Raw genomic sequence first — 25,756 nt, 5'->3', positions numbered from 1 at the left:
TTGTCTTAGATTGCGTGTATTACAAAATTAGGATTCTTATTCTCTCTACCGAAAATTTCACAAGCAGAGTTAAAATCTCTCCACCTCTATTTTCTTACATATAGATTAATGAAACTTGTGATGAGTGATGACCTTTCAACTCAGGTAAACATTCCTATGTGTGGATGCTCTCGACAACCATTTGCATTTAGTCATAGCCATGAGAACTGGAAGGAAATCAAAATCCAAATAATTGCATTGTTGTCATCTGCTTGATTTTCCTCAGGCCCAGGAAGGACTGTGATTTGAGTTGTTCCCTAGTTGGCAATCTCGTGATGCAGCGTTTGTACGATCTTGATCTTGTGTTGTTACCCAAATCCAATCCGGAAATCTGCAAAGATACCCTGGAAGTCTAACAATCTGTAACAACAAGGAGCCTGGAGGAATGATCTAACGTCAGTCCAACATTGGCCTTTTTTTCCCCACGCTAGGATTCCATGGCAAACCACATGACCAAAACATTGATTCATCCGATATAATTGCCATAGAATTAAGCTGCATCATTAGGAAAATGAACTTAATCCATATCCTACCAGGAATCTTTGTTTTGTGCCATGTAAATCTCCTTTATTCACCTTCTAAAAGTACACAGTAAAATCAGTGTGATTGGTGGCCTGACACAAACATCGTTTGATTGTGTTCCCAATTTGGTGGCTTTCCTCCCCAACCCTCCCATGTGCAGCACATGCTTTCCAATTCCTTTCCAGTTCCATTAACCCTCCATAACCAACCTCATCATTCTAATAAAATATAATCCACATTCTCACTCCCAATCATTCAAAACAACCACAAAAGAACTCTATCCTTCTTCTTCTTCTTCTCCTTCTCCTGATCTTCTGATCTTCTTCGATTCTTCTTCCCGTTGAACTATAAAGACACCCAGAATCAGATGACTTTGTTGTTCAAAACCAAACCAACCCTGACAACGTTCCTGTTGTCTCTCTTCCTGTCCATTTGTCTAATCCTGTTGTGTTTTGATCACCTTCACCAGGCAAGCAGCGGCCTGGTAACTCTCTGCACGCTGATCTTGCCAGCCGCAGGGGTTTTGACGGGCCTGACATTGCTGGTTGCTGCTGCCCGAGCCGCCATGGTGACTTGGATCACGGTGCTGGTGTTGCTAGCCTTTGTGGGAAAGCGGAGGCGCGTGCTTGTTCAACAGGGAAGGAAGATCACCACCGACGTTGCAATCTACTTCCTTGGTCATTGCTACGGTGAATGAACATGTATTAATTCCTTCTTTTACTGTCCAAAGCCCAAAATTAGCTAACAAATTTGTTTTTCCATGCTTGGGATTATCAATTAACAAGAACCCAAGATCCAAAACACATGTAAAGTAATCCCCTACTCTCTTTAATTACTACCAGCTAGTTGCAGTGCTGTTTCCTCATGGTCCCTTCTATTTTTTTTCCATGTTAAAAATGGACTATGCCTTCATTTTGCCATTTTCTTTAATAGAAATGCTAGGAAAAAATTTTAAATAATTTCTTATTCTTTTATTATATTTAATAAATTTTTATATTTTTTATTAAATAAATTTTTATAATTAATAATTAATTAATTATTATTAATCAAATATAAAATATAAAAAAAATCACATGATCATATCAATATATTATTTATTATGATATCATATGTCATATCAACATAATATATAATAATAAATTACATTTTGATTAAAACACAATAATTTGATAACCATTAATCATAGGGTTTAATTGAATTATACTTTTTCTAACATAATGATTATAAAAAATTTTTATTTTTTATTAATAATTGATTAATTATCCAAATGTTCATGTAATCTTGATGTAATATACTAAATTATCATAATAAAAGACGAAATTATTATATCATCATGTTATGTCACAATTTTTTAATTTTAACTAATAGTCTCATCCAATATAATGAAAAAAATACAAATTAAGAAAGTAAGATGTAATTAAATTATTTTATGTATTTTGATATTTAAATTCTTTTCTAAGAGTTGAGCTCAAAAAGTAAAAAAATTAAATTAGTATTAGTATAGATTTATTATTATAGCAAATTAATTTCAACCTTAATCCCATGGTGTCTTTCTACTTGTAATTTACTTTCCATATATGTCTTTTAGTTATTTATTTGATATTATATATTTAAATAATTTAAAATAAAATAAATTATAATTAATTCAAACTATGAGTAAATTGGACAAAAGAGCTTCTTATTTCTCAAAAACTCTCAAAATGAGACAATTTGTTCTTCAAATCCCATCAAAATGTTGAAAATTTTATCAATAATTAAAACTGAGATTATTAAGGAAAAAAAAATTAAATATAAGAGATTAAAGATTATTAGATTAAAATTAAAAAGATAACACATAATTAAATTGATGTTATTTTTTCCTCATGTGTTACGAGGTGTTAAGAAGAGGATTAAAGTATAACCAATAATTAAGAATGATAATTAGGGGAAACAAAATTAAACATTAGATATTAAGGACCATTAGATTAAAGTTAAAAAGATAAGATACAATTAAATTAGTCCTATGTTTTCAAATTTGAAGACCTTGTTTCGAAAATCGAAATTTATAAATTTTTTAATAAAATATATGTTAAATTTAATTTTTTATTAAAAAATCATATCAATTAAGCTATCGACCATAATAAAAAAATTAATTATGATTTCTTAAAATCATCGAGATAGAAAAAATTAAGACATTTATTATATTTTGATGAATCAAGTAAGCACTCGAACATAAATTCTTGATGTTAACTAAATGTGATGTCGATCGGGACGGTAGAGTAATAGAATTAGTATATTTCAATAATATTAAAGATCGTTGAATTTAATTTTGATAAAAAATTATATAAATTTTTTATTTTTTATTTTTTTAAATGTCACAAAATTATTATTTTTCTCATATATTGAAACCCACATTTCAGTTCCAATCCCCTGCGGCCAATCCAACCCCACAAACCCCGCACCTCATACGTGGCAAATTTTAATTCACAGGATAATACGAAAACGCAATAGAGTCCTGATGAGATGATACGACAAACGCGATAGCGTCCTGATGAGATGATACGATAACGATTGGGTTCCTTAATCACGATGGCAACCCAACCAAAGTTTTCTTCGGGAGAAAGAAAGTCAACGGGAAATTTCTTATTGGCTAAGCCACTCGTGATGCTATAAATAAGCCGAGAGAGCTTTTGTTTGGATTGAAAGGGCTTTCGCCGGAAGGAATCGCGGAGAGAAACTTGAGAGAGGGGAAGAAAAAGGGGAAACCTTCAAAACCTCAAAAGATCGTTTCGTGGAGAGTTTTCTCCGAATTAATCGTTTGGTAGACTTTGAATTGTTAAACTTATTGTGGGTTAGGGTTTTTGTTTTTGTAATTTTTTCTCGTTTAGGGATTAAAAATTTTATAATCCATTTTGGTTTGCCGAAATTGATCTCCTTATTCGACGTCGACGGAATGGAATCCAATCTCGTTATCAAGGTTTGATTTTTTTTTCCCTTGTACTTATTGAAAATGGATTGATCGTTCGTTTTGGGGAGGTTTTGATTCGGTCGGAAAATTTTGTGATTTTGGAATAGTGAACAGTGTACGACTGTAACTTAAAACTGCTCGTTTTTCTGTTTGTTTACGGGGAAAATGGGGGAGGAACATGGTAAAGTTTGATTCTTTTGTTTTGTTTTCTCGAATTCGGGACTGTGGTCGTTTCCGTACTGATTTGTTATGATTATTTTGAGCTGTGATTATTGCGTTTACTGAGCTTTGTAAAATGTTCTTTAACATGCAATGAAGGCTTTCTGCCTTGGAATTATGATTTGATTTCCTGTCTATCATGCACGTGTGATGATCTTAATGTCTTTTCCAGGTTGAATTCATGATTAACCCTCGTTTTTCCTTTTAAATTCATTGAATTGGTCTCTTGTTTCCCCTGATTAATTACTGCTGCTGAAACTTGAATTGCAATCTGTTGTTAGACCATGATACTTTTTTTATATATATTATTATTTTTGATGTTATTGTAACTGTTTTCCTTATCTCATTATTTTTGCTTTGCAAATGTTATGGATACAGGTTAAGTATGGACATACTCTAAGGCGTTTTAATGCTGGAATTGATGATGCTGAACAGCTGGATCTTAATATGGCTGGACTGAGGGCCAAAATTATTGGGCTTTTCAATTTTCCTGCTGATGCTGAACTTACTCTTACTTATATTGATGAAGATGGGGATGTTGTTACTCTTGTTGATGATAATGATCTGCGTGATGTGATGAGGCAACGTCTCAAGTTCTTGAGGATTGATGTGAGGCTGAATAACGATAAGTTTGGTAAACTTTATGCTGGATCAAGCGGAAGTTCTACTCCCTTAAGATCCCCATCTGTTCAGCCTCCGTTGGCAAGCTTTAATACTGGTGCTGCTGATGTATTGAAATCTGTGCCTGAGCCTCTACGTGATGCTTTAAGTGAAGTTTTCTCAAAGCTGTCCTTTGATGTTCCTTTGAAAGTTGCATCTGCTAGTCCAGTGCTAGGTGATCTTGTGGAGTGCTTGTCTAAGATGGGACAATCCTATCTGAGCCCTGTTTCCCAGTCTGGAGCTGGTGCTAATACAAACATACCTGTTGGAACTTCTGAGAGCCCTAGTGCCCCATCTGCCCCAACCGATCCCAATCCTTCAAGGGATGCTGGCTTACAAGCAGTTTTGCCAAAATGTACAGCTGATGACTCAAGTTGCAGGGCTAGCAAGGAAGCCAACAATGGAAATGCAACGGGAGGTGTAAATGTGCCTGCTGCTGTTGATTTGAATGTTGATCCTCCTGCTGATGTCAACCTGACTGGATGTGCTACCATGACCTCTGGATCATCTGCATCAAACAAGAAAAACACAAAGGAGAGCAATAGTCATAACAAGGGGAAGAGTGTTAGCTTGGATACATCAACTCCCCTTGTTGATACTACAAGGAAATATTATCCGATCAATGGGATGGGTCCTTCAAATGAATGTCCCTTCAGTGGAGTGCCGGTAGCAAACGACCCTGTTGTGCCTCCTTTTCTATACCATCCCTTTAGTCCAAGTAAAAGGAGTTCCACTCATGAAAATCCCATGTTTGGTACATTCCACAAGGGAATTCAATGTGATGGTTGTGGAGTTCTTCCCATTACTGGACCTCGGTTCAAGTCCAAAGTGTAAGAAATGTTTTAAGTGCTGATGATTCCTTTCAGACTCTTTTTTTATTGTTACTCACTGAACTTCCCTTACTTGGGAATACAGAACAGATGATTATGATCTCTGCAGCATCTGCTTTTCCAAAATGGGAAATGAAGCTGATTACATCAGAATGGACAGACCTTTGCATTACCGGCATCCATGGTGTTTCAGGGCATCAAATGATCATGTAATTTCCTTAGCTGTTTGCTTCATAACTCTTATCCTTGTTTTAATGACATCTGATGCGTTCCTATTTACAGATTCCAAGAGCTGGTGGGCCAGCACTACCGCATGTCTTGAGGAATCGTGTAATGAAGTCAGCTCGGCCTAAGCTAGACAGTCGCTTCATCTTGGATGTCAGTGTACTGGATGGGACTGTAATGGCTCCATCTACGCCATTTACAAAGATCTGGAGGATGCGCAATAATGGCACTTTGCCCTGGTGTGGCAGAATGCAACTTGTCTGGATTGGGGGAGACAAGTTCAGTGATGCAACCTCAGTTGAGATAGAGGTAGGGTGTTTTCTCTTTTGCATTAATAGCAGTTGTACTGTTTCATGTGTGTTCAATGATCGTTATGATTTTGTTCAAGGCTGTGCTTAATTATTTGTTGGTCTTCTCAACTTATGGCAGATTCCTGCTGATGGTGTACCTGTTGATGGGGAACTTGATATTGCCATTGATTTTACTGCACCACAGTTGCCTGGTCGATATGTTTCTTACTGGAGAATGGCATCTCAAACTGGCATGAAGTTTGGGCAACGTGTTTGGGTTCTCATCCATGTAAGTATTGTATTTTCAATATGGTTGATATGCTTTGAGGTCTTTTATCTTTTGACAGTTCATTTACTTTTGATTATGATTTGTTAATGCAGGTTGATACGTCCATTAAGGAATCTATTAGTGATAACTTCCAGGGCTTGAACTTAAATTTGCCCCCTGAAAGCAGTGGCCCAAGAGACCCTGAGATTGTAGATATGAATGTTGATCTTGTTACAGAGCTTTGCAACTCTAATGCGGGCAATGCGCCTCTGAAGCCCATGGTTAATGACCAGCCAGCAAAGGAGCATACAGTATACAATAGTTTGCTGCTTGGCAGTGATGTCCCAATACCTGTTCCTACATCTTCATCTGTGACTTATCCCATCATTGACCAAGGTGTCTTTGTCCCTGTTCACCAGCCTCCTACATTATCTTCACCTGCAGCATATCCTAACATTGACCAACGTGTCTCATCTCCTGCTTTTCCACACATTCCATCTCCGTCTGTGTCTTATCCCATGATTGATCTCTCAGAAGCAGCTCCTACTGGACCCTTTCAAGCACCACCCCCTGCAATATGTGTACAAGCACCATCTCCTGCTGGACAGTCTCAAGCACCAGCCCCTGCAATATGTGTACAAGCGCCATCTCCTGCTGGACCCTCTCAGGCACCAGCCCCTGCAATATGTGTGCAAGCACCATCCCCTGCAATAAGTGTACAAGCACCATCTCAGGAGGACATTGAAAATGAATCTGTTGAGCAGACTCTACTTAAGGAACTTGAAGAGATGGGATTCAAGCAGGTTGATTTGAACAAGGAGATCCTGAGGATGAATGAATATGATCTGGAGAAGTCTGTTGACGATCTTTGTGGGGTAGCTGAGTGGGATCCAATTCTTGAGGAGCTGCAGGAAATGGTAAACTGCCTGCAGAAATCATCTCTTTCGTTTCCTTTTTTGTTTACCTCTTCTTGATTAGTATGTACAACACTGAGCTGACAGTGTTCTGAAATTGGCTGTTGTGTTGTTGTGCGCAGGGTTTCTGTGATGCTGAAATGAACAAGAAGCTGCTGAAGAAGAACAATGGGAGCATCAAGGGAGTTGTCATGGATCTCCTCACTGGTGAAAGGGCTTAAATGAAGGATAATGGTGCTTTCTTAGGGATATGCTATACATAAATAAAATCAAGAGTGCTCCCAAACCTTCTCAAGTAGCTGCTTTTAGTTTTCCAGGGGTGTTTAAGTTCTATAGTATATAGGCCCAGAGGGGCTGTTAACATTTTGCTATTATTGTATGAAACTTATAATTATCTTTATTCTATAAATATTTTACACCCCTCTTTCTTGAAAAAATAAAAAAAAATGGTTCTTTCCTAGCAATCTTTAGAATTTACAATAATATTAAAATCAGAGTATTCAGTGCATAATTATAGTTTTCTTACTGTTTGGTGAATGGTACATTACATATATACTCAGCAAAAGGTATCTTTTCTTCTTTTCTACCCCCTAAGACAGCAAAATGACCAAACAAAAGCTTCAGCATTTATCTTATAAAGCAAGGAATAATGATGGTCCATTTTCGCTAGGAATTATGGTAGATAGAAACCTCAATTAAAATTAGTAGCAAGTGATATGCACATATTCTCCTCTTCCTTTGCTTATTGAGTTTTGAGTTAAACAAAAGCTTTATAGTCATTGTAAATGTATTAATTTTGATGTATTTTATATTAAAATTTGAAAAAAAAAGTTTATATTATAGATATTTAATTTTTTTATGCGAAAAAAATAAAAATATAAGAAATAAATTTATAATGTAGAAAATATAATGGTATTGTGTGTCTAGAAAATGGAAAAAATATCTTCATTTTGAAAAAAAGAAGATAAGTATAAGCTATGATTTTATCTTCACCAAATATACATATATGTACTAATTATCTTTGAAATCACATTATTTTTAATTTAATATGATGGTGCCAATATTACTTTTCCATAAATTCCTTTTGAATCCATAATAATGTCAGTAATAATTTTTAGAAGCAAAAAGTAATAAAGAGGAGAGGTTGATTAGTAATAGGAGTAGTATTTGTTTCTAAGAAAAAGAGAGGGCAGCTAACCATGGACAACAAAGTCAATATGCCCCAAAGAAAAAGCTACACCTTCTTGGGCTTTAGCTTGAACACCAGAAGTAGAGTGAAATACAAGTAGAAGGAAGGAAGGGAGGAAGGCATTAGCCAGTCCAGGCATTTCTTATTTAATGGGGGGTTGTCCCCATGTTTGACAAGATCAGTTTCCATGTGCTTTTGATTAGTTTATGGCTCCCACTTCCTTTATTACAATATTTCACAAATCGTTCTCTCTTTCTTCTTTTCTCTATTGAGCACACACTCAATCCTCTCCCATGATTCTGTCTCTAGATCAACACTGTTAACTGTTAAGCCCTTGTTCCCTGAAAAGATTTAAATAAACTCAAATTCCCCCATCTCCCCATTTGTTTACTTAATCATAATTTAAAGCTCTCTAATGATTCTTATGATGCAAAACTAGGAAAAAAAAAAAAGACCCAGAAAGGAAAAGAAAAGTTTTGATGAAGATTTGATCTTGTTCTCCTTCTCTTTTCCCCATGAATTTTCAAGACATTTACTTTGCACTTTCAACTTTTCTTTCTGTCCTTCTTTCTTTCTTTCCTTCCTTCCTTTATTTCCTGTTGTGTGTGTGTGCGTCTCTCTCTCAATCTGTTTCCCTCTCTCTTCAACTACGGTACACTACACGTGGGGTTCCTTTCTTTTGCCTCCTTCAGGACATCTAAGCCATTAAACTTGTGAAAGTTTGATTTTTTAGGAGTGGTTTTATCAAAAACACCACACATGAAAAATTTACACCAGAGCATGTCTTGTGTAGCTTCTTCTCTCTCTATTTCATATTGTCAGCTTATCCATGTAATGTGTCTGTGGTGAATGAGCCTTCAAAAAGCTTTCCTTTCTTTGAGTTTGTGGTGTATGTTTTTTTTTTTTTACTAATTAATAAAAGGATAAACTTTTCTAATGATTACTTACTAGATATAGATATTTGAGCTCTTTCCTGTTTTAGAATTATGGAATCTGGGAGTAGGTTTTACTCGGCTGATGAGTTCAAATTGGATGCTAAATGGTCGATTGATCCAAAGCATCTTTTTGTTGGTCCAAGAATTGGAGAAGGAGCTCATGCCAAAGTGTATGAGGGAAAGTAAGTTTGCAATTTTTTTCTCTTTTTCTGGTTCTTGGATTACTTGGTTTGGCTATTTCTGGGCAATGCCTTCACTATGGTTTGCAACTTCTTCTTTGTACTCTCCCTTTGGCAAATTCAGTTCCTCACCATAATTTTGTTCTTTGTTTGTCTCAAAATTCAGCAATTGGGAATTATTAATCTTTCTGATTTATTTGTGGGTTTTTAGTTTAGCTGTTGTTCTACTCATTCTTGTCTGAATTATGCTATCTTCTTTCCTCATTTTGGCTGAAACTTTAATTTGTTTGTCAAACGGAAAATTGGAACTCCTTATTCTTCCTGTAAATAGTTAGAATTTCATTTAATTATATTTAGTTGTAACTGCTAAAGCTGGCTTGAGATCTTAAACCTGATTTGAGTCTGTTTTATCTGGAATTGGATTTTAATATTGTGTTTCTTTTTTTTCCCCCTTTTTGGGTTTTATGGGATGCCTTGCAGGTATAGAAACCAGACTGTTGCAATTAAAATACTTCATAAAGGAGAAACTCCTGAGGAGATAACCAAGAGAGAAGGACGGTTTGCAAGAGAGGTTGCGATGCTGTCTAGAGTTCAGCATAAAAATCTAGTGAAGGTTGACTTGCATCTAGTCCTCTTAGGATTGTCACCTTGCTATTGGTACATCATTGTACTTCCAATCATATATAATTTCACTCAATTTTAACTGTGAATGATGAACCCTTGTGTTGAACAGTTTATTGGTGCCTGCAAGGAGCCTGTAATGGTTATAGTTACTGAGCTTCTTTTGGGGGGAACCCTACGAAAGTATTTGCTGAACATGCGGCCTAGGTGCTTAGACATGCGAATTGCTATTGGTTTTGCACTTGATATTGCTCGTGCTATGGAGTGCTTGCATTCTCATGGGATCATCCACCGTGATCTGAAGCCTGGTAATCTTCTCATTCCACACTCACGTTTTTGTGTTTTGAAAGTTGATTAGATGGATAACATCTGCATTTTGCAATATGGAGACATACACCATTTTGAATGCGAGGGAACATCAGGTAATTGAATCAGTTGCTTGACTGGTGGTGACTATTGAAATCTTTCATCTCTAAAAACTATGAAGGGATGCAAGAAGGGTAGGTAATTAATGCTACATGTTTGTGTTCATCTGTTAGATATGTGATTTAATGGAGGATATTAAAGGGGAAGGGAAGACTAAAGAAGATGTGAGGAACATATTAAACTGCTGTTCAGGCTTCAGAATGATAAGATGGTTTAGAGGGCATACGGACTACCAAGTTTTTTATTGCATGTAATCCTGATGCAGTTGTTTGGTGACAGGACACCTATAAAAGCCCCTATAGTATTGTCATTAGTAAAAAGCAATTGCATCCAATAAATTTGAAGAAAATGCCATGGGACTGGCTTCCAATTGACACCCGTTGGAATCTCTTCCAAATATTGAGTTCACTTGTTCTGTCGAAGATCACTACAGTAGGTTTCAAACATTACTTTTAAGGCTATCAAGCTGGAGTATGATTGTTTTTGTTTATGAAACTAGGGCATCTGGTTTTCTTGTCCGGCTGTATGTGTCTTCTTTCCTGTTGCTTTGCTTTACCTGTATAATGCCTACTATTAATATAATAACATTTGACTTAAGAGAAAATTAGCTGTGTGAGTTTTCTTTTATTTGTTGCAACTTGCATTAATCTTGCTTAACTAGAAGTTAGGCTCATCCACCTTTACTGCCCCTTCCAACAGGCTGGAAAATAGAGAACTTCATTTTTGTGTGCTATGCAAATGATTCAGCATAGCACTGGGAGGGCATGATTTTGACATTTAAGCATACACAATTACATGTCAGCTTGAATATTCACCATATCTGGATGTTCTCTCTGCAGAAAACTTGCTTTTGACAGCAGACCATAAAACGGTTAAACTAGCAGATTTTGGCTTAGCTAGAGAGGAGTCATTGACAGAGATGATGACTGCTGAAACGGGAACATACCGCTGGATGGCTCCAGAGGTACTTAACTTTTCATTTTTAGTTTGTTCTTCAATCCTTTTCTACCAAACCACTAATTACTGCATGGTTGCATGGCTAAATTATGGCAGTTGTACAGTACTGTCACATTAAGGCTGGGAGAAAAGAAGCATTACAACCACAAAGTGGATGCCTACAGCTTTGCGATTGTGCTGTGGGAGCTTTTGCACAACAAATTGCCGTTTGAAGGCATGTCAAATCTTCAGGCAGCATATGCAGCGGCTTTTAAGGTAATACTCTCATATAATATTTCCTTCTTATTATTGATTAAAGTAGATGTGATCGTAAGCTTTTCTAATATTGTTAAATGTAGCTGACGTTTTGGGATGTTTTGCTATGCAGAATGTGAGGCCTAGTGCTGAAAACCTGCCAGAGGAATTGGCCATCATTCTAACATCATGTTGGAAGGAAGACCCAAATACCCGTCCTAATTTCAGTCAAATAATCCAGATGCTCCTAAATTATCTTTCTAGTATTTGTCCTCCTGAACCAGCTATTCCTCCTCGGATTTTTGCTTCAGAGAATGCCATATTGCCACCAGAATCTCCAGGTACAAGCTCTTTGATGGGAGTGCGTGATGACTCTGGGGAAACCCCCAAAGCAAATATGGTAAAAGAGCGGAGAAGTTTCTTCTTCTGCTTTGATCAATGCTTGTTAGTCCTTAGAGATAGAAGAAATGACAGATACTTTTGTCCTAGTGGGAATCAAAAGAAGCTGAAGAGGGCTCAGAAAACAATAGGGCCCTCTTGCCTGACAAGTACACCCTGATAGCATGAACAATATTTTTTTAGATTAATAAATTACATTTTTAAGTGAAAGTCCAATTCAGTTGGATGAAATTCCAACAATATCCATCTGATGTTGCTATCATTTTCCTCTGAGTGCTCATAGTTCATAGTCGGCTTATGTCTTCAGCGACTAAAATATGGGAATTGGTCAGTTGGGGGGGGGGGGATTCATTTCTTGTTTAATGATAAGATGTAGAAATTTCAACTTTAGTTCCTTGAGGAAAGGGGAGAAACAGATTCTGTTTGATTTGTTCAATGAAGTGTTAATCACTCTACAAGAAAGCAACAGCACCTCAGAAGTCAGAACCCTTTCTGCCAATCTTTTTCCGCTAATCAAGGTAGAAATGCAAGCACTAGTCCACCTCCCTTCTTTTGCATTCTTGTAGGCACTTAACTATCAGTATGACTATTGCTTTAACAAACTGTCAAGTAAAGAAATACCAGTCTCACCTTGGAGATTGGTTTGATTTTTCATTGGAGTGAAAACTTATTTCTGAGTCTTTTTTCCTGGAAAACTTTCCATGGCACTGGAACTCATTTTCATACAAGGAGTTCTATCAAAAATGGAGAAAACTTCTAGTGCAAAACAGAGAGTATTGACCCTGAATTTGATAGAGTAATTACTTCACCATCATGATGTTATAAACCACAGGAAGGGTTTTCCTATAAATTGACAGAAGAAATTAAAATTTAAAATCTACCGACATGATTATCAAAACCGACTTTTTCTCAATGTCCATAAAAATCGCTTGGAATAGAATTCAAACTTCTCTAAACAATTTCACTCTTTTAAGGTATAATTGTCACGGATTGTTATTCTTTTTCAAAAACACTAGATTAAAATGTAATGCGCAGGCTTATAAATTTTTCAAGATTACCTTATTTACTCGTGTGAGATTGAATGATTCTGTTTATTTACCTTAAAACGTTTGACCCGCCATCACAGTCCTTATTCTTTTTCAAATCGTGGGCACTGCCATAAAATTTTCGCATCCCATTAGAATCATGGACAATCTCTGCAACAGGACACCAGTTTTGGGCTGAGATCTTTGGTGGTTTTGGATAGGTGCGAGAGAAGGTTCTTGGGCTTTTTCCAGGGTTAATGGTAGTTATGGCAGTTATAGTTCTGGCGGGAGAAAGGGACAGTGCTGGGATTGAAGTTTGGATAGGCAATGGAATCAACAAACCAGCTCACTAAAGATGTTCCCGATTGAGAAGACAATGTCCCAGCTGCCATCTGCAGAGTTTTCCAGTGAAACAGTTCCAAGAATACATGCGAGTTAATTTTCATTTTTTAATGCTAATTAACATTCTGCAACTGTTTTGTTTGAAAGATACTTGGAGGGTTGGGGTGAAATGATATTGACAGCCATTATAGATTTCTGATCTTTTCAGGCAAAATTCCTGAGGATCTGCTTTCCAGGGTATTATAGTTTGGGCTCTGACGACTGTATTTCTTTGTCCAGCCAGTTGAGCACCCAAAAAGTTTGAGCAGTTCACTATCCTGGAGAAAAAATCTGATATTCCTAGATTAATAATGCAGCAGGGGCATGGTATCAAACTTTGAAGAGATCCTTCGAGCATTCCCTTTTTGTTATCAGTATTTTATTCCTCTCTGCATGTAGTTGAATTAAACTGAACCTGAGTATATTTTGATATGGCATTATGATAGAGAGAACCAGATGCAATCTTATCATTTACGAATAAAGGAAAATTCTCTGCCTATAAATGGGCAAGCTTCCATTACAGGCTTAGTTATAGCTGTGAAGGGAGTAGTAGATACAACAATGAGAAGAAGCGCCGGCTACACTCCCAGACAGAATTCTGGATGGGACACCACGTCCCAGGACTACCGTGCCCATCTTGCCAGAATGGAAAGACTGCCCACCATCATCCCTGGTGCATCTCAGTACCCCACTGTCCACAAGGCCTTTAACAACAAGTACAGCTCTGAGGAAGAGGTTGTTGAGTTTAAGGAAGAACATCACCAAAAGCAGCGGTCCCCAAAGTCTGAAAAGAAGGTTCAGGTGGTTGAGCATGTAGAAACCATTGAGGAAACGAGGGATGGGAACCGTGAGGATTATGAAGAAACCACCGTTGATGTGGAAGCTGGTGGCTACATCCAGCAGAAGCACAAGGCGTTTGAACTGTGCAAATGGAAGACCTTCAAAGTGCACTAGACTTTGGGAGCATGTTAATCATGATTAAATGACAGGCCAGGTAACCATAGATAGTATTGCTGATGCAGTTACTTAAATAAACGGCCTGTCTAATTAGGCTTGAAGTGCTACCAAAACCCCGTGTGTTCCCTCTTATTTTCTCTTTAATGAAGCTTTAAAGTTGGTTGCTTAGCAGATAGCTCTTGTGTCTGCCCTGATGTATTTGTTGTTATTGATAATTATGAATACTATATAAACCTTGCAGGACCAATAACAGCTCTCTAATCAAGTTGCTTTTCTCTACCTGCCCCATCGCCAGTCTTCTAGCTAATTGAATAGCTCACATACATAGCACCCCTGCCAGTTGAAGTAATCAAACACTTAAAATTTGACCCAATTGAAGCAATGTTCTAGAGGTGAATGGAGGCGAGGGTTTGAAACTTTGGCAGTTGATATCCCATTCTAGTTGCGATACTAGACTTAAAAATCCTCTGCACTCTGGAGCAACCCAGGAAATATCGTACCTGAAACCTTTTTCAGAGATAGGCCTACAAGTTAGGTGGTTCCAGGGATCAATAGTGGCTCACAACACTAGAAAAATTAAAAATTAAGGTATCAGTTAGTTCCTCATGAACCTTAAGATTGCACCAGATGAATATTAAAATCAAGTCGAGCCATTAAAAATTCATATCCATTAACACAATACGGGCATCGCCAGCAGCCAACCTATAGCAGTTGAATGAAAGCAGGCTTTTTGCCAAATAGTATTGAATATCTTTCTCTGTCTGGACCGTGATCGAGATGCTGATCTTGATCTTTTCAACTGCTATTTAACTCTAAACTATGTTGCCAAGGCAAAAGATTCCGTCCAAGTAGCTAATTAGTATTCCTGCAAGCCTGCAATAATGTTATGGTAAAGATGTAAAGTGCCTTGAGATCATAGCAGAGAATATCCCAAGGGAGTAGGGACAGGGCCATTTTATATGTAAATTGGAACTTTTCAAGATCCGATCCACTTGCTGGCTTGTTATTCCTACTGAAGATCAGAAAAATTGTAAAGAAAACAACAGAGTTATGTCATAAATAGGTCTTTATGAGCAGTAGCATAGAGTACTGCAAAAGAAGCAACTGGTGAAGTGAATGAAGAAAATTTATGTAAGGAAGACATCAAATTGGTTTAGCTTTACAATATTGGTTGAGATGAAAGATGATTGGCAAGTTTTACACTATGAGAAGAAATAACTGATTGCATCTCCATAAGTCCTGACCAGGAAGAGTCCTAGCTTTGCAGAGAACATGTTTCAGCAAATGCACAGAAATCAATGGATGCAAAAAGAGGAAGGATAACCTTCAAAACAGGTTGCTGTTGATATCACGCTAAAAAGAGCTACCATCTCCATGTTTACAGTTGCAGGAGGAAAAACTGCTGTGTGTTGAGCTGACAATCCAGTTCACAATTTTCACACAAACCCAAAGGCTAATAAAACTAAAAAACAGATCAAAACCCATTCCTATTTTCACGAGGAATATCAGCTTCATTGAATCTCCTCGAGGTCACCCACTTGAACAAATTCCTAAGGCCATTCTTACTCTCCTTGTGCTTCCTTTGAGCTCTACTCATATCTTCTAACCCTGTGAAAGGGTCATCAAAAACCAGGCCGGTCTCTAGCTTTTTGGCCACCGTGACAATCTCATATGAATCCCACAGTGACTGCCGGAAGTCCCAACATGGGGTAGCAACATTGTCCTTGACAGACGATGGCCTGCTCATTGCTTCAAGCTTGAACCTAGAAGGCTTGCCTTTGAAATTTCGCCTGTAGGCATCGTATTCATTGGTTTGCCTGGTGCACCCGGAGTGACTGTGCCAGGCTTGTGCCACTGCTTTGATGATTTCAAGGTCCTTGACACCATCATCTTCAACCTCTAGCTTTTTCTTCATGCTTCCTTTTTGGCATTGTCAAGGAAAGTCATGTAGGGGCCATACAGTTTATCTTAGGTAAATTACAACCTCACGTTGTTGTTGATGTGAAGTGACATGAGCCGTTGGAACGCATACCTTTGTTGTAGTACTGTAATTGACAATATTGACAATATCGGCAATTTACCTGCAGCCTCAAGCATTGGCACGTGGGTAGGGATTGGTGGGTCTAACCCTTAATTATGTTAGTTTGATTAAATAAATTCGATTTTATACTTTTATTTGATATTGAATAAATTTTTATGATTAATGATTGATTAATTATCATCAATTATTTTATATCTCGTGATACTGATGTGTTGTTAATATATAAAGTGAAATGTTATATGATCATGTCATCATACTATACCATCATCTATTATAATATGTTAATATATTACATCAGTATCATATATTATAAAACAATAAAATAAAACGCTACATTATCATATCATTTATTATAATGTGTCAACATATGTTATCAATTATTTTATGCCTCGAGGTACTGACCAGGTGTTGATGTATAAGGTGAAATGCTACATGACCATATCATCATACCACAATATCATCTATTATAATGTGTCAACATATTATATTAATGTCATGTAATATAAAATAATAAGATGAAATGCTACATAATCATGTCATTTATTATAATATATCAACATATGTCATTAATCATTTTATATCTCGTGGTACAGACGTCGTGTTGATGTATAAGGTGAAATACTATATGACCATGTCATCATCTATTATAATGTGTCAACATGTTACGTTAGTGTCACGTAATATAAAATAATAAGGTGAAATGATCACGTCATCTAGTATAATGTGTCAACATGTGTGATCAATCATTTTATGCCTTGTGGTACTGACGTGGTGTTGATGTAAGATGAAATATCACATTGCCATATCATCATATCACGTTATCATCTATTATAATGTATCAACATGTTACGTCAATGTCACGTGATATAAAACAATAAGTAATATTTTGATTAATAACAGTTAGTCAATGATTAATTATAAGAGCTTGTTTGCTTCAAAATAAAACTATTAGAATTTGATTGAATGTAATAAAAGATTAAAATTTATTTAAATTTTTTTAAATAATTTAAATTTTTTTATATATATTATGCCTTTTTAAAAGTTAATTAAATCAACTTAAAATGAAGTTTTGACCAATTAACTTATTTATTAAATCAAATCGATTAATTTGATTGGTAATCAAATTAATCAAAAATTTTAATTTTATTTTTTAAAGTTAATTATATAATGAATAAAATTAAATTATGAATTTTAATAAACCACAAATTTAATAATATTAAAATGTTCTAATAAACATGATTCAAACTATTAAAATATTTCAACAAATATAAATAAACTCAAACATAAATGAATACTAGTGTGCTTAGGGTTATAAATAGGTTAATTTGATTAGTCAAAAAAATATTTTAAAATCAATACCAATCGAATTAATTGATTTCATCGATCTCATTTCAGAATTAATCAAACCATCGAATTATTTAAATCATCTTAATCAAATTTATTCAATTAATTTGGTGAATTCAGTTTTTATTGTAAATTTCTCAAAATATTTAATAATTATATTTTTTAAATTTTTTATTTATTGTAACTTTAAATGTGTGTGTCAATGTTCTTGTAATAATATTTTTTCTGGAGTGAATGTTTGTGTAATTATATTTGTAAACGATAATAATGTAATTGATAAACAAAATAATAAATAATTATAAAAAAACACATAATTCATAATGTAGTTAGTTTAATATTTAAATTATCAGAAAAATATATTAATTCAAATATATCAATAGAGTAAAAAAAAATAAGAGATATGATTCGAAAATGATCCAATATAAAACTTTTTAAAAATTATTTTCTTACAAAAAAGGAAAGGAAATTATTTAAAAAAATTATCTTTTTACCAAAAAAAAATGGAGGGAGGAAAAAAGCAAAAAAACACCTTCCACGTGTTAGCATATAATTGGGTGAGTCGCATCCCCAAGCCGAAGTCCCGCAGCACAGGAATTGAAAAACCTTATTCGACATTTTCCCGCCCATTTTCAAATAAAAATCCATTGGTTTCACCTATCTAGGGTTTCTTTCTTTCTGGTTTACCTCTCAAAAACATGATTTTCAGATCCTCTGCAATGCGATCCGCGGTATAATCCGTAATCCCTCAAATCCCCAAAACCAAAAGATGAGCTCTCCCATGGAGATTTCAGTTCCAAACCCCGCAGACGTCAAGATCTCTGAACAAAACGGCGTTGCCCCGTCACCACCTCCGGCATCGCCTTCTCCTATTGTTCCCCATGACAAATTTCACGTTTCCGGTAATTCCTCAATGTATACTCTCTTTTCACAAATTTGAATTTTGCTTTGGTTTGATTTATGTTTGTATCCATACTTTTGTTGTCAGTTGAAGTTTGCTTAAAACCTTCAAGCACAGCTCGGCCAGACGATGTCCGGAAAGCCGTTGAACAGTAAGAAGTTAAAAAGATTTTGATTTATTACTTTATGGTAAAAAAAATCTTTGACCGACTGATGGTTGATGTTTCACTGTTTTGTTGAAAAATTATGCTAATTTATAAGCTTTGAAAGAAATTAGGGTTTATTGGATTTGGGGTTTTTTAAATGAGAGGTTGAAATCAACTGTTTTGCTTTGCAACTAGAATGCTTGAAAAGAGGAGTCTCAGCTACGTTGATGGTCCTGTACCTGTTCCTATTGATGATCCATTTCTCATGGAAAATGTACGAAGAATCCGTATTTGTGACACAGGTATGTTTTTCGTTTGGAGTCTTTGGTGAAAGTGAGACCTGAGAAAAATAATGACTCTTAAGTTTTTGACAGCTTAGAGTGTGAAATTGAGGCATTTAGCTTGATTGAGTATCTCATTTTAGTTGATGAGTTCTATTATTTACTGTACGGAGAGTGAGGGTTTGCAATTTACTCATCTTGTTTGAATTGTTGATTGTGTAGATGAATGGGTGAAAAACCATGATATTCTTTTGTTCTGGCAAGTCAAACCTGTTGTTCATGTCTTTCAGGTACCATGCTATTCTGATTTTATTTAGTAAGGTTTGCAGATTTTATGATTTTTTCTTTTTTTTTTTTTTGGTGCATTTTCCTCCACAACCATGCCTTAGTAAATGGCCTCTGCAGTCTACATTGTGTTTGAAATGTTATCCAATTTCAAGTGAAAGAGCCATATGAGGTTGTAACTATAGGATGTTGATGCAGTATTTGCTTGGCTTGCAGAAATTGAAAATGTGTGGTCAGTTTTCCAATTTATACTTATTTTATATTGTTTGTTTAAATTTGAATGGATACCATTGTTGGCTTGTCAGCTTAGTGAGGAAGGGCCATGTGAGGAATTGAGTGGGGATGGCCAGTTGTCCAGCTTCAATGAATGGATCCTTCCAGCTAAGGAATTTGATGGCATGTGGGAAAGGTTTGTCTGCAACTGCCATCTTTTCTTGTAAGTTTGAAATTAGTTTCGATTTTGATGCTGGAATTTTCTTTTGTAGCTTAATCTATGAATCTGGCCTTAAGCAGCGGTTATTGCGGTATGCTGCCAGTGCATTACTTTTTACTGAAAAAGGTGTTGATCCTTTCCTAGTGTCATGGAACCGGTATGGAACCTTCTCATGACTTTCAAGGAAGAAAGCACTAGTATCTCAGATATTTGTGGCATTCTTACTTACTGTGTGATGTCCACTTTGATGTGGTTCTATAATCTTGAAGGTGCAAAGCTCTGTGTAGAGCATAGACAAATCTACATGCACACACATGCTTACTTTCCTACTTTTCAAAATCTTCTTCATGCAATTTGACAATTCCCCTGTTGCACCTGGATTCCCTATGACTGATTGCCCCAAGGGCAAATTCTTTAAACTATCTGAGATGAAGCAAGGCTTCATGTGGTGTATTCGTAACTGGCTTTTTTTTTTTGGTATTTTCTTTAATTTTCTCTTAGTCATCTAGATAATAGGAAATGTCAGTTGATTACAAGCATTGATAATAATTGCTATGTCCCAAAACGGATTGATGTTTTTAATATGTTTTGCAGCATTATTCTTTTACATGGACCACCAGGTACAGGAAAGACATCTTTATGTAAAGCGCTGGCACAAAAACTATCCATTAGATTCAGCTCCAGGTTTCGTTAATTTCATTGACTGATGAATTCAGACTTAATAGCATGTCAGATGACTGGTTCTAGCCTAATTTTGTTTTGCGGATTGCTCTTCTGTAATCAGGTACCCACAGTGCCAATTGGTTGAAGTTAATGCACATTCTTTGTTTAGTAAATGGTTCTCTGAGAGCGGCAAGTTGGTATGCTCCTGTGCCAGTTGGTTGCTTTTGACAGAAATACTGTAGAGTCCTGGATGTTAGGTGTTTGGTGATTACGTTCTTAACTCTGGTATATTTTAAACCTTAGGTTGCAAAGCTTTTCCAAAAAATTCAAGACATGGTAGAGGAAGAAAGCAATCTGGTATTTGTTTTAATTGGTGAGCCTTTTATTACAGAAGTTGGCTTTCGATTTTAAATATTTCCAGTCTTTCTATCTTATGATTCTTTAGATTTGATGATGATGCTGCAGATGAAGTTGAAAGCCTCGCTGCTGCTAGGAAGGCTGCTTTGTCTGGTTCCGAGCCTTCAGATTCCATTCGGGTATAAGACTAATTTTTAATTTCTTTCTTAAATGCACATCTTTATGTGATTGAGTATACCTCTCTCATTTTTATACCCTAAATCAACTTCAAAAAACATGTACTCAGGTTGTAAATGCGCTATTAACTCAGATGGATAAGCTTAAATCATCTCCCAATGTGATCGTTTTGACTACGTCCAATATAACCGCTGCTATTGGTAAGCCAATGACCCATTTCAGATTGGGTGGTAATTTGTCATTATTCTGTACTGGATTGGTATTCTGAGTTTTCAAACTGTTAGGAACCTTGATCAGATATTCTCTTGCGATGGAATATAAAGATTAGACAGGAGAAATATCCACACTGTTGGAATATAAAGATTTACTGATTGTATTGCAGATATTGCATTTGTTGACCGAGCAGATATCAAAGCATACATTGGCCCTCCAACTCTTCAAGCTCGTTATGAAATTTTAAAGTCCTGCTTGAATGAACTTATTCGGACAGGAATCATATCAAGTTCCCAGGTAAGAATGTTTCTCTTACAGAGACAATAGTGCTTGATGCTGCCAAATTTTCGTCTCATCCACTTAATGCCCAAATTTGTCAAATTTGAATCTCTCTAGGACTCTAGCCAATCCATCCTTCCAGATTATGTTACTTTGAAAGAGAAACTGAGTATGCCTGAGATTCAGGAGGTTCAAACAACTCTTCACCTATGGAAACAATTACTAGAGGCTGCAGAAGCATGTGAGGTTGGGAACAGAACCCTTGAATGCATACATATTGAATCTGGCAACTGCATTACAAATGACCAAAGGGAAATAAACTTTCTGACGTTTGGGTATTAACTTGATTTTCTCTGTGGTTTCTTTATAGGGATTGAGCGGAAGATCACTAAGAAAACTTCCATTTTTGGCTCATGCGGCCCTCAACAACCCATATTGTTGTGACCTTAGTAAGTTCTTGCACACAATGATAGAAACAGCCAGGAGGGAGTGTTCTGAGCTACCCGACTGAACTAACGAGGTTTTTCTATGTGTATGATGGACGCTTTTGAAGCATAATATGTCAAAAATGCTTAAATCTTTAGCAATATCTACTCGTGTCTCTGTATATAAAGATGTAGAATCAACACAAGCTGCTTAGTAATATCTGGTGAAAAACATGGATTCCTTTCTTGAGCAAAACTAGTTTCATTTTTGCTTGCAAGAAAAGTTCTAAAAGGAAAGTATACTAGCAAAATAGTTATTACAACCGCAGACTGCTAATGGTTACCTGTCATCCCATTTGAAATGTTAGATTAACATGTTTGACACATCTGTAATAAAACCAGAAAACTGTTAGAAGGGCACTAGATTTGTTTAACAACTCTATGCATTATATTTGAATTAAAGCTGCCTAAAGTAATGTTTCACAGAATAAATATACCCTTGCCTCCTGTCCTTACAAGAAAAAAGAAATATCGATGTCAAAATCACCTAAGGAATCCAACTCCCACCGGCCACCACACTGTCTCCAAACCACCAACGCAACACTGCCATTGATCGCAACTTTGAAAAGAAAACTAAAAGAACTAAATGTTAAAAATGAACATCAAGTCTCAACAAATCCTTGACCAACTAAAATAACGGCAGCTGAACTTTATCGAACCACTGAAGAAACTGCACAACCAAATTTAACCAGACACCAATAGTTAAGATGAACACTGCAAAACCTTGCAAAAACTTACAACTTGTCAAGCTGAACTTCCCCAAATAAAATTCATGAAACATTTTTTTTCGGAAAAATAATATAAGAAGCTACATAATACCAAAAAAAAAATCCTAGTGAGCAGAAATTGCTCATTGCATCTGTAAAGATTCTAGTTTGAGCTGATTCTCATTATTAAAAAAATCAAGTAGTAGATTTGGTACCAAAGAGTTCAGAGATTTTAGGATGTTTACGAACATGATGAGGGCACTTATGTAGTAGATCTTGGGCCTCAGAATGTCTACCTTCCTCAAAAAATGATTTAAGAACATGAAGGTAAGCTCCAATGGTTGGATATTCATTCACACTCAATGCTTTCAGGAATTCTATAGCATCATTCACAGTCCCAAACTTTGAAAGATATTGAATGAAAGGCTCGGGATAAGGTGGGTAGTTTTGTTTCTTCATCAACTTAAGAAGGTTCATTGATTCTTCAAGTTTTCCTTTCCCCAGAAGCTTCTCAATAAGATTTTTAAATGTTGCTTGCCAAGGTCTTAGATGAACTATATTTACCATCTCCACAAGCAATTTGTATGCACCATCTATTCTATTCTGACCAATGAAACCATTTACTAAGACGTCCAACAAGTCAGCATCAGCATCACAGGTTTTCTGCATCTTTGCAAAACACATCAATGCATTATCAATTTGATTAGCATCACAATGACCTTGAATCAAAATAGTCCACGTCTTGATATCTGGAGTACATCCATGTGCTTCCATTTCATCCAACACTTTGCAGGCTTCTTCAAGTCTTCTTGCTTTACAAAGTCCAAAGACCAGTTGGCTGTACGTAATATTATCAGGTTCACACCCAGCATTTCTCATAGCCTTCATAATGTTCTCTGCTTCATCAAACCGACCCACCCCAGTTAAAGAGCGATGAATCCCATCATAGATAGCCTTAGAAAGTGCATGTCCGGCGGCCTCATATTTATTCACAACCCTAAACACCAAATTCAAATCTTGTGTATCACCACCAGAAATGCGTCTTAAAAGCAAGCTGCAATCTTGAGCTGTAGGCTGGTACGGGCCGTCCATCATGATTTCGTAAAGTTTCACTGCATCCTCCAACATCTTGATCTTCTGAAAATGCCTCGAAACCTTAATATAAGTATCAATATCCATCTCAAATCCTTCACCCTTCAGCTCATCAACAACACTCCAGAACTCCCCAGTAGAATCATGCCTTGCAAGAACCCTCAAAAGAGCATTATAAGTAACGGTGTTATGCTTATAACTCGAACACTTACCAGCCCAATGGAAAAACTTCAAACCTTTTCTAGGGTAACTTCGAAGTTCCTTCAACACTCTTATAACTAAATTATCAGATAAAACAATTGCCATATCATCCAATTGTTTCTCAATCTCATTACTCCATTCATTCCCCAAAACAACATCAGCTACCTCTTTCACAATGCTATCCTTAGCATTCTCTTCAACCATCCTCTTATAGAAATGGGTTAAAGCCACAACATCAGTATTCATCTTATTTTTTTTAAATAATGAATGAATCGTATAATAAGTTTCCTCGTCAAGATAAAAACCTTGGTCCTTCATCTCCCTTAAAGTTATCCAAAACTCTTTCATTGTATCCTTACTAGCCAAAATCCTAAGCATAAAGCTATAAACACAAGAATTGGGATTAAACCCATTTTCTTCACGTGCCCAGTTGAAGAAATTCGACGCCTTTTTCGGGTCTTTATCGAGTTTCTTCAAAACATAGATGACAGTCTCATGAGTCAATGCCGACTTAAACTTCTCTAACTCGGTCTCTAACTCATCAGACCAGTCGTTGGTCACTATGAGTTGGACCAGTGAGCTGGGTTTGGAAGAGAAGTGAAGCTTTTGACGGCTGCTCAGTAAATGAGAAGAGTGTGGTTGAGATGAGAGATGTGAAGAGAAGCGGGAGAAGTGCGTCACCTGAGTGGAGAAGGAACGAGCTGAGCTGACCCGGGTGGAGTGAAGCGAGTTCGCGAGTCTGAAGGAGGCGAGGATTGCCTTGGAACGATTCATGGTTGCTCTTTGGAGTTTGAACATAGAAGTCTGACAGACAACAATGGGAATTGGGGAGGGGATTTCAAGGGTTTAAGGCTCCGGTTTTCCCCGGTCGAACCCGGTCTACAGAATTTGGGTTAAGCCTTGCCCACGTATATTGCCAATGAAATGTTCAAGCCCTGTTTTCATATTTCAACGATTTTTATACTACAACTATATAAGTTTAAATTTTGATTTAAAATATATTAAATAAATTATGTACCAGATATTAAATTCTCTTATTAAACGATTTTCAAGATGTAATTGAACCAATATGTTGTTAAACAATTCATGAATAAATTCAGTTAATTTTGTTTACGTAACGAATTGAATACAATTTTAGAAATCAACTAATAAACATACCAAACTTGAACACAATTGTATTTAGTTCATTTATGTTTATAAACAAATTCATTTATTATTAATTTAGAAATTTAAATAGATTAGTATGTTCGTCAAACAACTCACGAATAAGTTCTGTGCTTAGTTTATTTATGTTCATGAATAAATTTATTTGTTATTAATTTTAAAGATGTAAATGTAGTATGTTCGTCAAACAATTCATGAATAAATTTGGGTTAAACTCGTTTACGAATTCGAACAAAATTTTAGAACTCGATTAATAAACTTGCCGAACTCGAACACAAGTATGTTTATTATTCATTAGTAGGCATACTTATGGTTGGCTCAAACAAAGTTTGTTTAAATGTCTAAAGAGACATTTAGCCACCTTTCGCTTTGCCCCTTTCATCTCTTCTTCATTTATCCCTTCTCTCTAATCTCTCATTTTCCCTCAACTTTCTTATCCGTCATCCCTCCACTTCCTCGATTCCCATTCCCTCTACATTTTGAAATCTCTCCTCCTTTCTATCTTTCGTTTTTGTTGATTTTGATTTTAATGACTCGTTTAATGTTCACGAACAAGTTACCCAGATCCAATATATTCGTTTAGTGTGTAATGAATGTGCTTGTTTGCCCTAATCTTGAACTAAACTCAATTCGATCTTTAATTTAATCAAACTTTAATGGAAGCAAGCTCGAACACAAATTTAAAACTCTTTTCTAATTTGAACGATTTTAAATTTAAACAAAATGAAACCAAATAAAAGTAATTTTCAAAATATTTAACTTAGAAAGCTTAGA

The 25,756-nt window shown here is 36.0% G+C and overlaps 6 protein-coding genes across 7 annotated transcripts; 4 read left to right on the top strand and 2 right to left on the bottom strand.

Moving 5' to 3' along the window:
• The first annotated feature begins 3,101 nt into the window (after positions 1-3,101).
• NBR1 (ubiquitin-associated (UBA)/TS-N domain-containing protein / octicosapeptide/Phox/Bemp1 (PB1) domain-containing protein) lies at positions 3,102-7,378 on the top strand. Its single transcript, XM_021436464.2, has 7 exons — positions 3,102-3,517; positions 4,106-5,217; positions 5,303-5,426; positions 5,500-5,751; positions 5,872-6,021; positions 6,114-6,917; positions 7,037-7,378. The coding sequence occupies exons 1-7, from the start codon at positions 3,494-3,496 to the stop codon at positions 7,133-7,135; spliced, it is 2,565 nt and encodes an 854-aa protein (XP_021292139.1). The 5' UTR covers positions 3,102-3,493; the 3' UTR covers positions 7,136-7,378.
• Positions 7,379-8,123: 745 nt separating this feature from the next.
• Positions 8,124-12,156, top strand: LOC110422732 (serine/threonine-protein kinase STY13-like). Its single transcript, XM_021436746.2, has 6 exons — positions 8,124-9,220; positions 9,698-9,830; positions 9,951-10,146; positions 11,104-11,228; positions 11,318-11,476; positions 11,589-12,156. The coding sequence occupies exons 1-6, from the start codon at positions 9,090-9,092 to the stop codon at positions 12,012-12,014; spliced, it is 1,170 nt and encodes a 389-aa protein (XP_021292421.1). The 5' UTR covers positions 8,124-9,089; the 3' UTR covers positions 12,015-12,156.
• Positions 12,157-13,743: 1,587 nt separating this feature from the next.
• LOC149526821 (uncharacterized) lies at positions 13,744-14,388 on the top strand. The gene has a single exon (XM_089784574.1). The coding sequence runs from the start codon at positions 13,822-13,824 to the stop codon at positions 14,212-14,214; it is 393 nt and encodes a 130-aa protein (XP_089640700.1). The 5' UTR covers positions 13,744-13,821; the 3' UTR covers positions 14,215-14,388.
• Positions 14,389-14,845: 457 nt separating this feature from the next.
• Positions 14,846-16,239, bottom strand: LOC110422541 (uncharacterized). Its single transcript, XM_021436498.1, has one exon. It carries the CDS (start codon positions 16,130-16,132, stop codon positions 15,692-15,694), a length of 441 nt encoding a protein of 146 aa, XP_021292173.1. The 5' UTR covers positions 16,133-16,239; the 3' UTR covers positions 14,846-15,691.
• A 2,012-nt stretch (positions 16,240-18,251) lies between these two features.
• LOC110422690 (pachytene checkpoint-like protein) lies at positions 18,252-22,014 on the top strand. Of its 2 annotated transcripts, XM_021436701.1 has the most exons (14): positions 18,252-18,501; positions 18,588-18,651; positions 18,841-18,947; positions 19,149-19,216; positions 19,517-19,620; positions 19,697-19,801; positions 20,239-20,328; positions 20,429-20,504; positions 20,611-20,680; positions 20,773-20,843; positions 20,951-21,041; positions 21,224-21,351; positions 21,451-21,579; positions 21,704-22,014. In XM_021436701.1, the coding sequence occupies exons 1-14, from the start codon at positions 18,369-18,371 to the stop codon at positions 21,842-21,844; spliced, it is 1,377 nt and encodes a 458-aa protein (XP_021292376.1). In that variant the 5' UTR covers positions 18,252-18,368; the 3' UTR covers positions 21,845-22,014. The 2 variants fall into 2 exon arrangements, with proteins under 2 accessions (XP_021292376.1, XP_021292377.1); XM_021436702.1 differs by lacking the exon at positions 19,697-19,801 and having other exon boundaries at positions 19,517-19,647.
• Positions 22,015-22,115: 101 nt separating this feature from the next.
• On the bottom strand, positions 22,116-24,804 carry BIR6 (Pentatricopeptide repeat (PPR) superfamily protein). Its single transcript, XM_021436700.2, has one exon. The coding sequence runs from the start codon at positions 24,614-24,616 to the stop codon at positions 22,721-22,723; it is 1,896 nt and encodes a 631-aa protein (XP_021292375.1). The 5' UTR covers positions 24,617-24,804; the 3' UTR covers positions 22,116-22,720.
• Between the last annotated feature and the right edge of the window lie 952 nt (positions 24,805-25,756).

The sequence above is a fragment of the Theobroma umbraticum genome, unplaced genomic scaffold (assembly GCF_002168275.2).
Source record: "Theobroma umbraticum cultivar Fairchild unplaced genomic scaffold, ASM216827v3 scaffold_146.0, whole genome shotgun sequence".
NCBI lineage: Eukaryota > Viridiplantae > Streptophyta > Magnoliopsida > Malvales > Malvaceae > Theobroma > Theobroma umbraticum.
This window is presented reverse-complemented; position numbering and strand designations above follow the sequence as displayed.

What these genes read in the sequence shown, in the direction of transcription:
- BIR6 (XM_021436700.2), bottom strand. Translation starts at nt 24,616, where the DNA reads ATGTTCAAACTCCAAAGAGCAACCATGAATCGTTCCAAGGCAATCCTC.
- LOC110422732 (XM_021436746.2), top strand. Translation starts at nt 9,090, where the DNA reads ATGGAATCTGGGAGTAGGTTTTACTCGGCTGATGAGTTCAAATTGGAT. An exon ending in CCACCGTGATCTGAAGCCTG is followed by an intron (nt 10,147 to 11,103) that starts GTAATCTTCTCA and finishes TTCTCTCTGCAG; the next exon opens with AAAACTTGCTTTTGACAGCA. An exon ending in CATATGCAGCGGCTTTTAAG is followed by an intron (nt 11,477 to 11,588) that starts GTAATACTCTCA and finishes TTTGCTATGCAG; the next exon opens with AATGTGAGGCCTAGTGCTGA.
- NBR1 (XM_021436464.2), top strand. Translation starts at nt 3,494, where the DNA reads ATGGAATCCAATCTCGTTATCAAG. An exon ending in TCAGGGCATCAAATGATCAT is followed by an intron (nt 5,427 to 5,499) that starts GTAATTTCCTTA and finishes TCCTATTTACAG; the next exon opens with ATTCCAAGAGCTGGTGGGCC. An exon ending in GTGTTTGGGTTCTCATCCAT is followed by an intron (nt 6,022 to 6,113) that starts GTAAGTATTGTA and finishes TTGTTAATGCAG; the next exon opens with GTTGATACGTCCATTAAGGA.
- LOC110422690 (XM_021436701.1), top strand. Translation starts at nt 18,369, where the DNA reads ATGAGCTCTCCCATGGAGATTTCAGTTCCAAACCCCGCAGACGTCAAG. An exon ending in TTTGATGGCATGTGGGAAAG is followed by an intron (nt 19,621 to 19,696) that starts GTTTGTCTGCAA and finishes TTTCTTTTGTAG; the next exon opens with CTTAATCTATGAATCTGGCC. An exon ending in TCTCTGAGAGCGGCAAGTTG is followed by an intron (nt 20,505 to 20,610) that starts GTATGCTCCTGT and finishes TTTAAACCTTAG; the next exon opens with GTTGCAAAGCTTTTCCAAAA.
- LOC149526821 (XM_089784574.1), top strand. Translation starts at nt 13,822, where the DNA reads ATGAGAAGAAGCGCCGGCTACACTCCCAGACAGAATTCTGGATGGGAC.
- LOC110422541 (XM_021436498.1), bottom strand. Translation starts at nt 16,132, where the DNA reads ATGAAGAAAAAGCTAGAGGTTGAAGATGATGGTGTCAAGGACCTTGAA.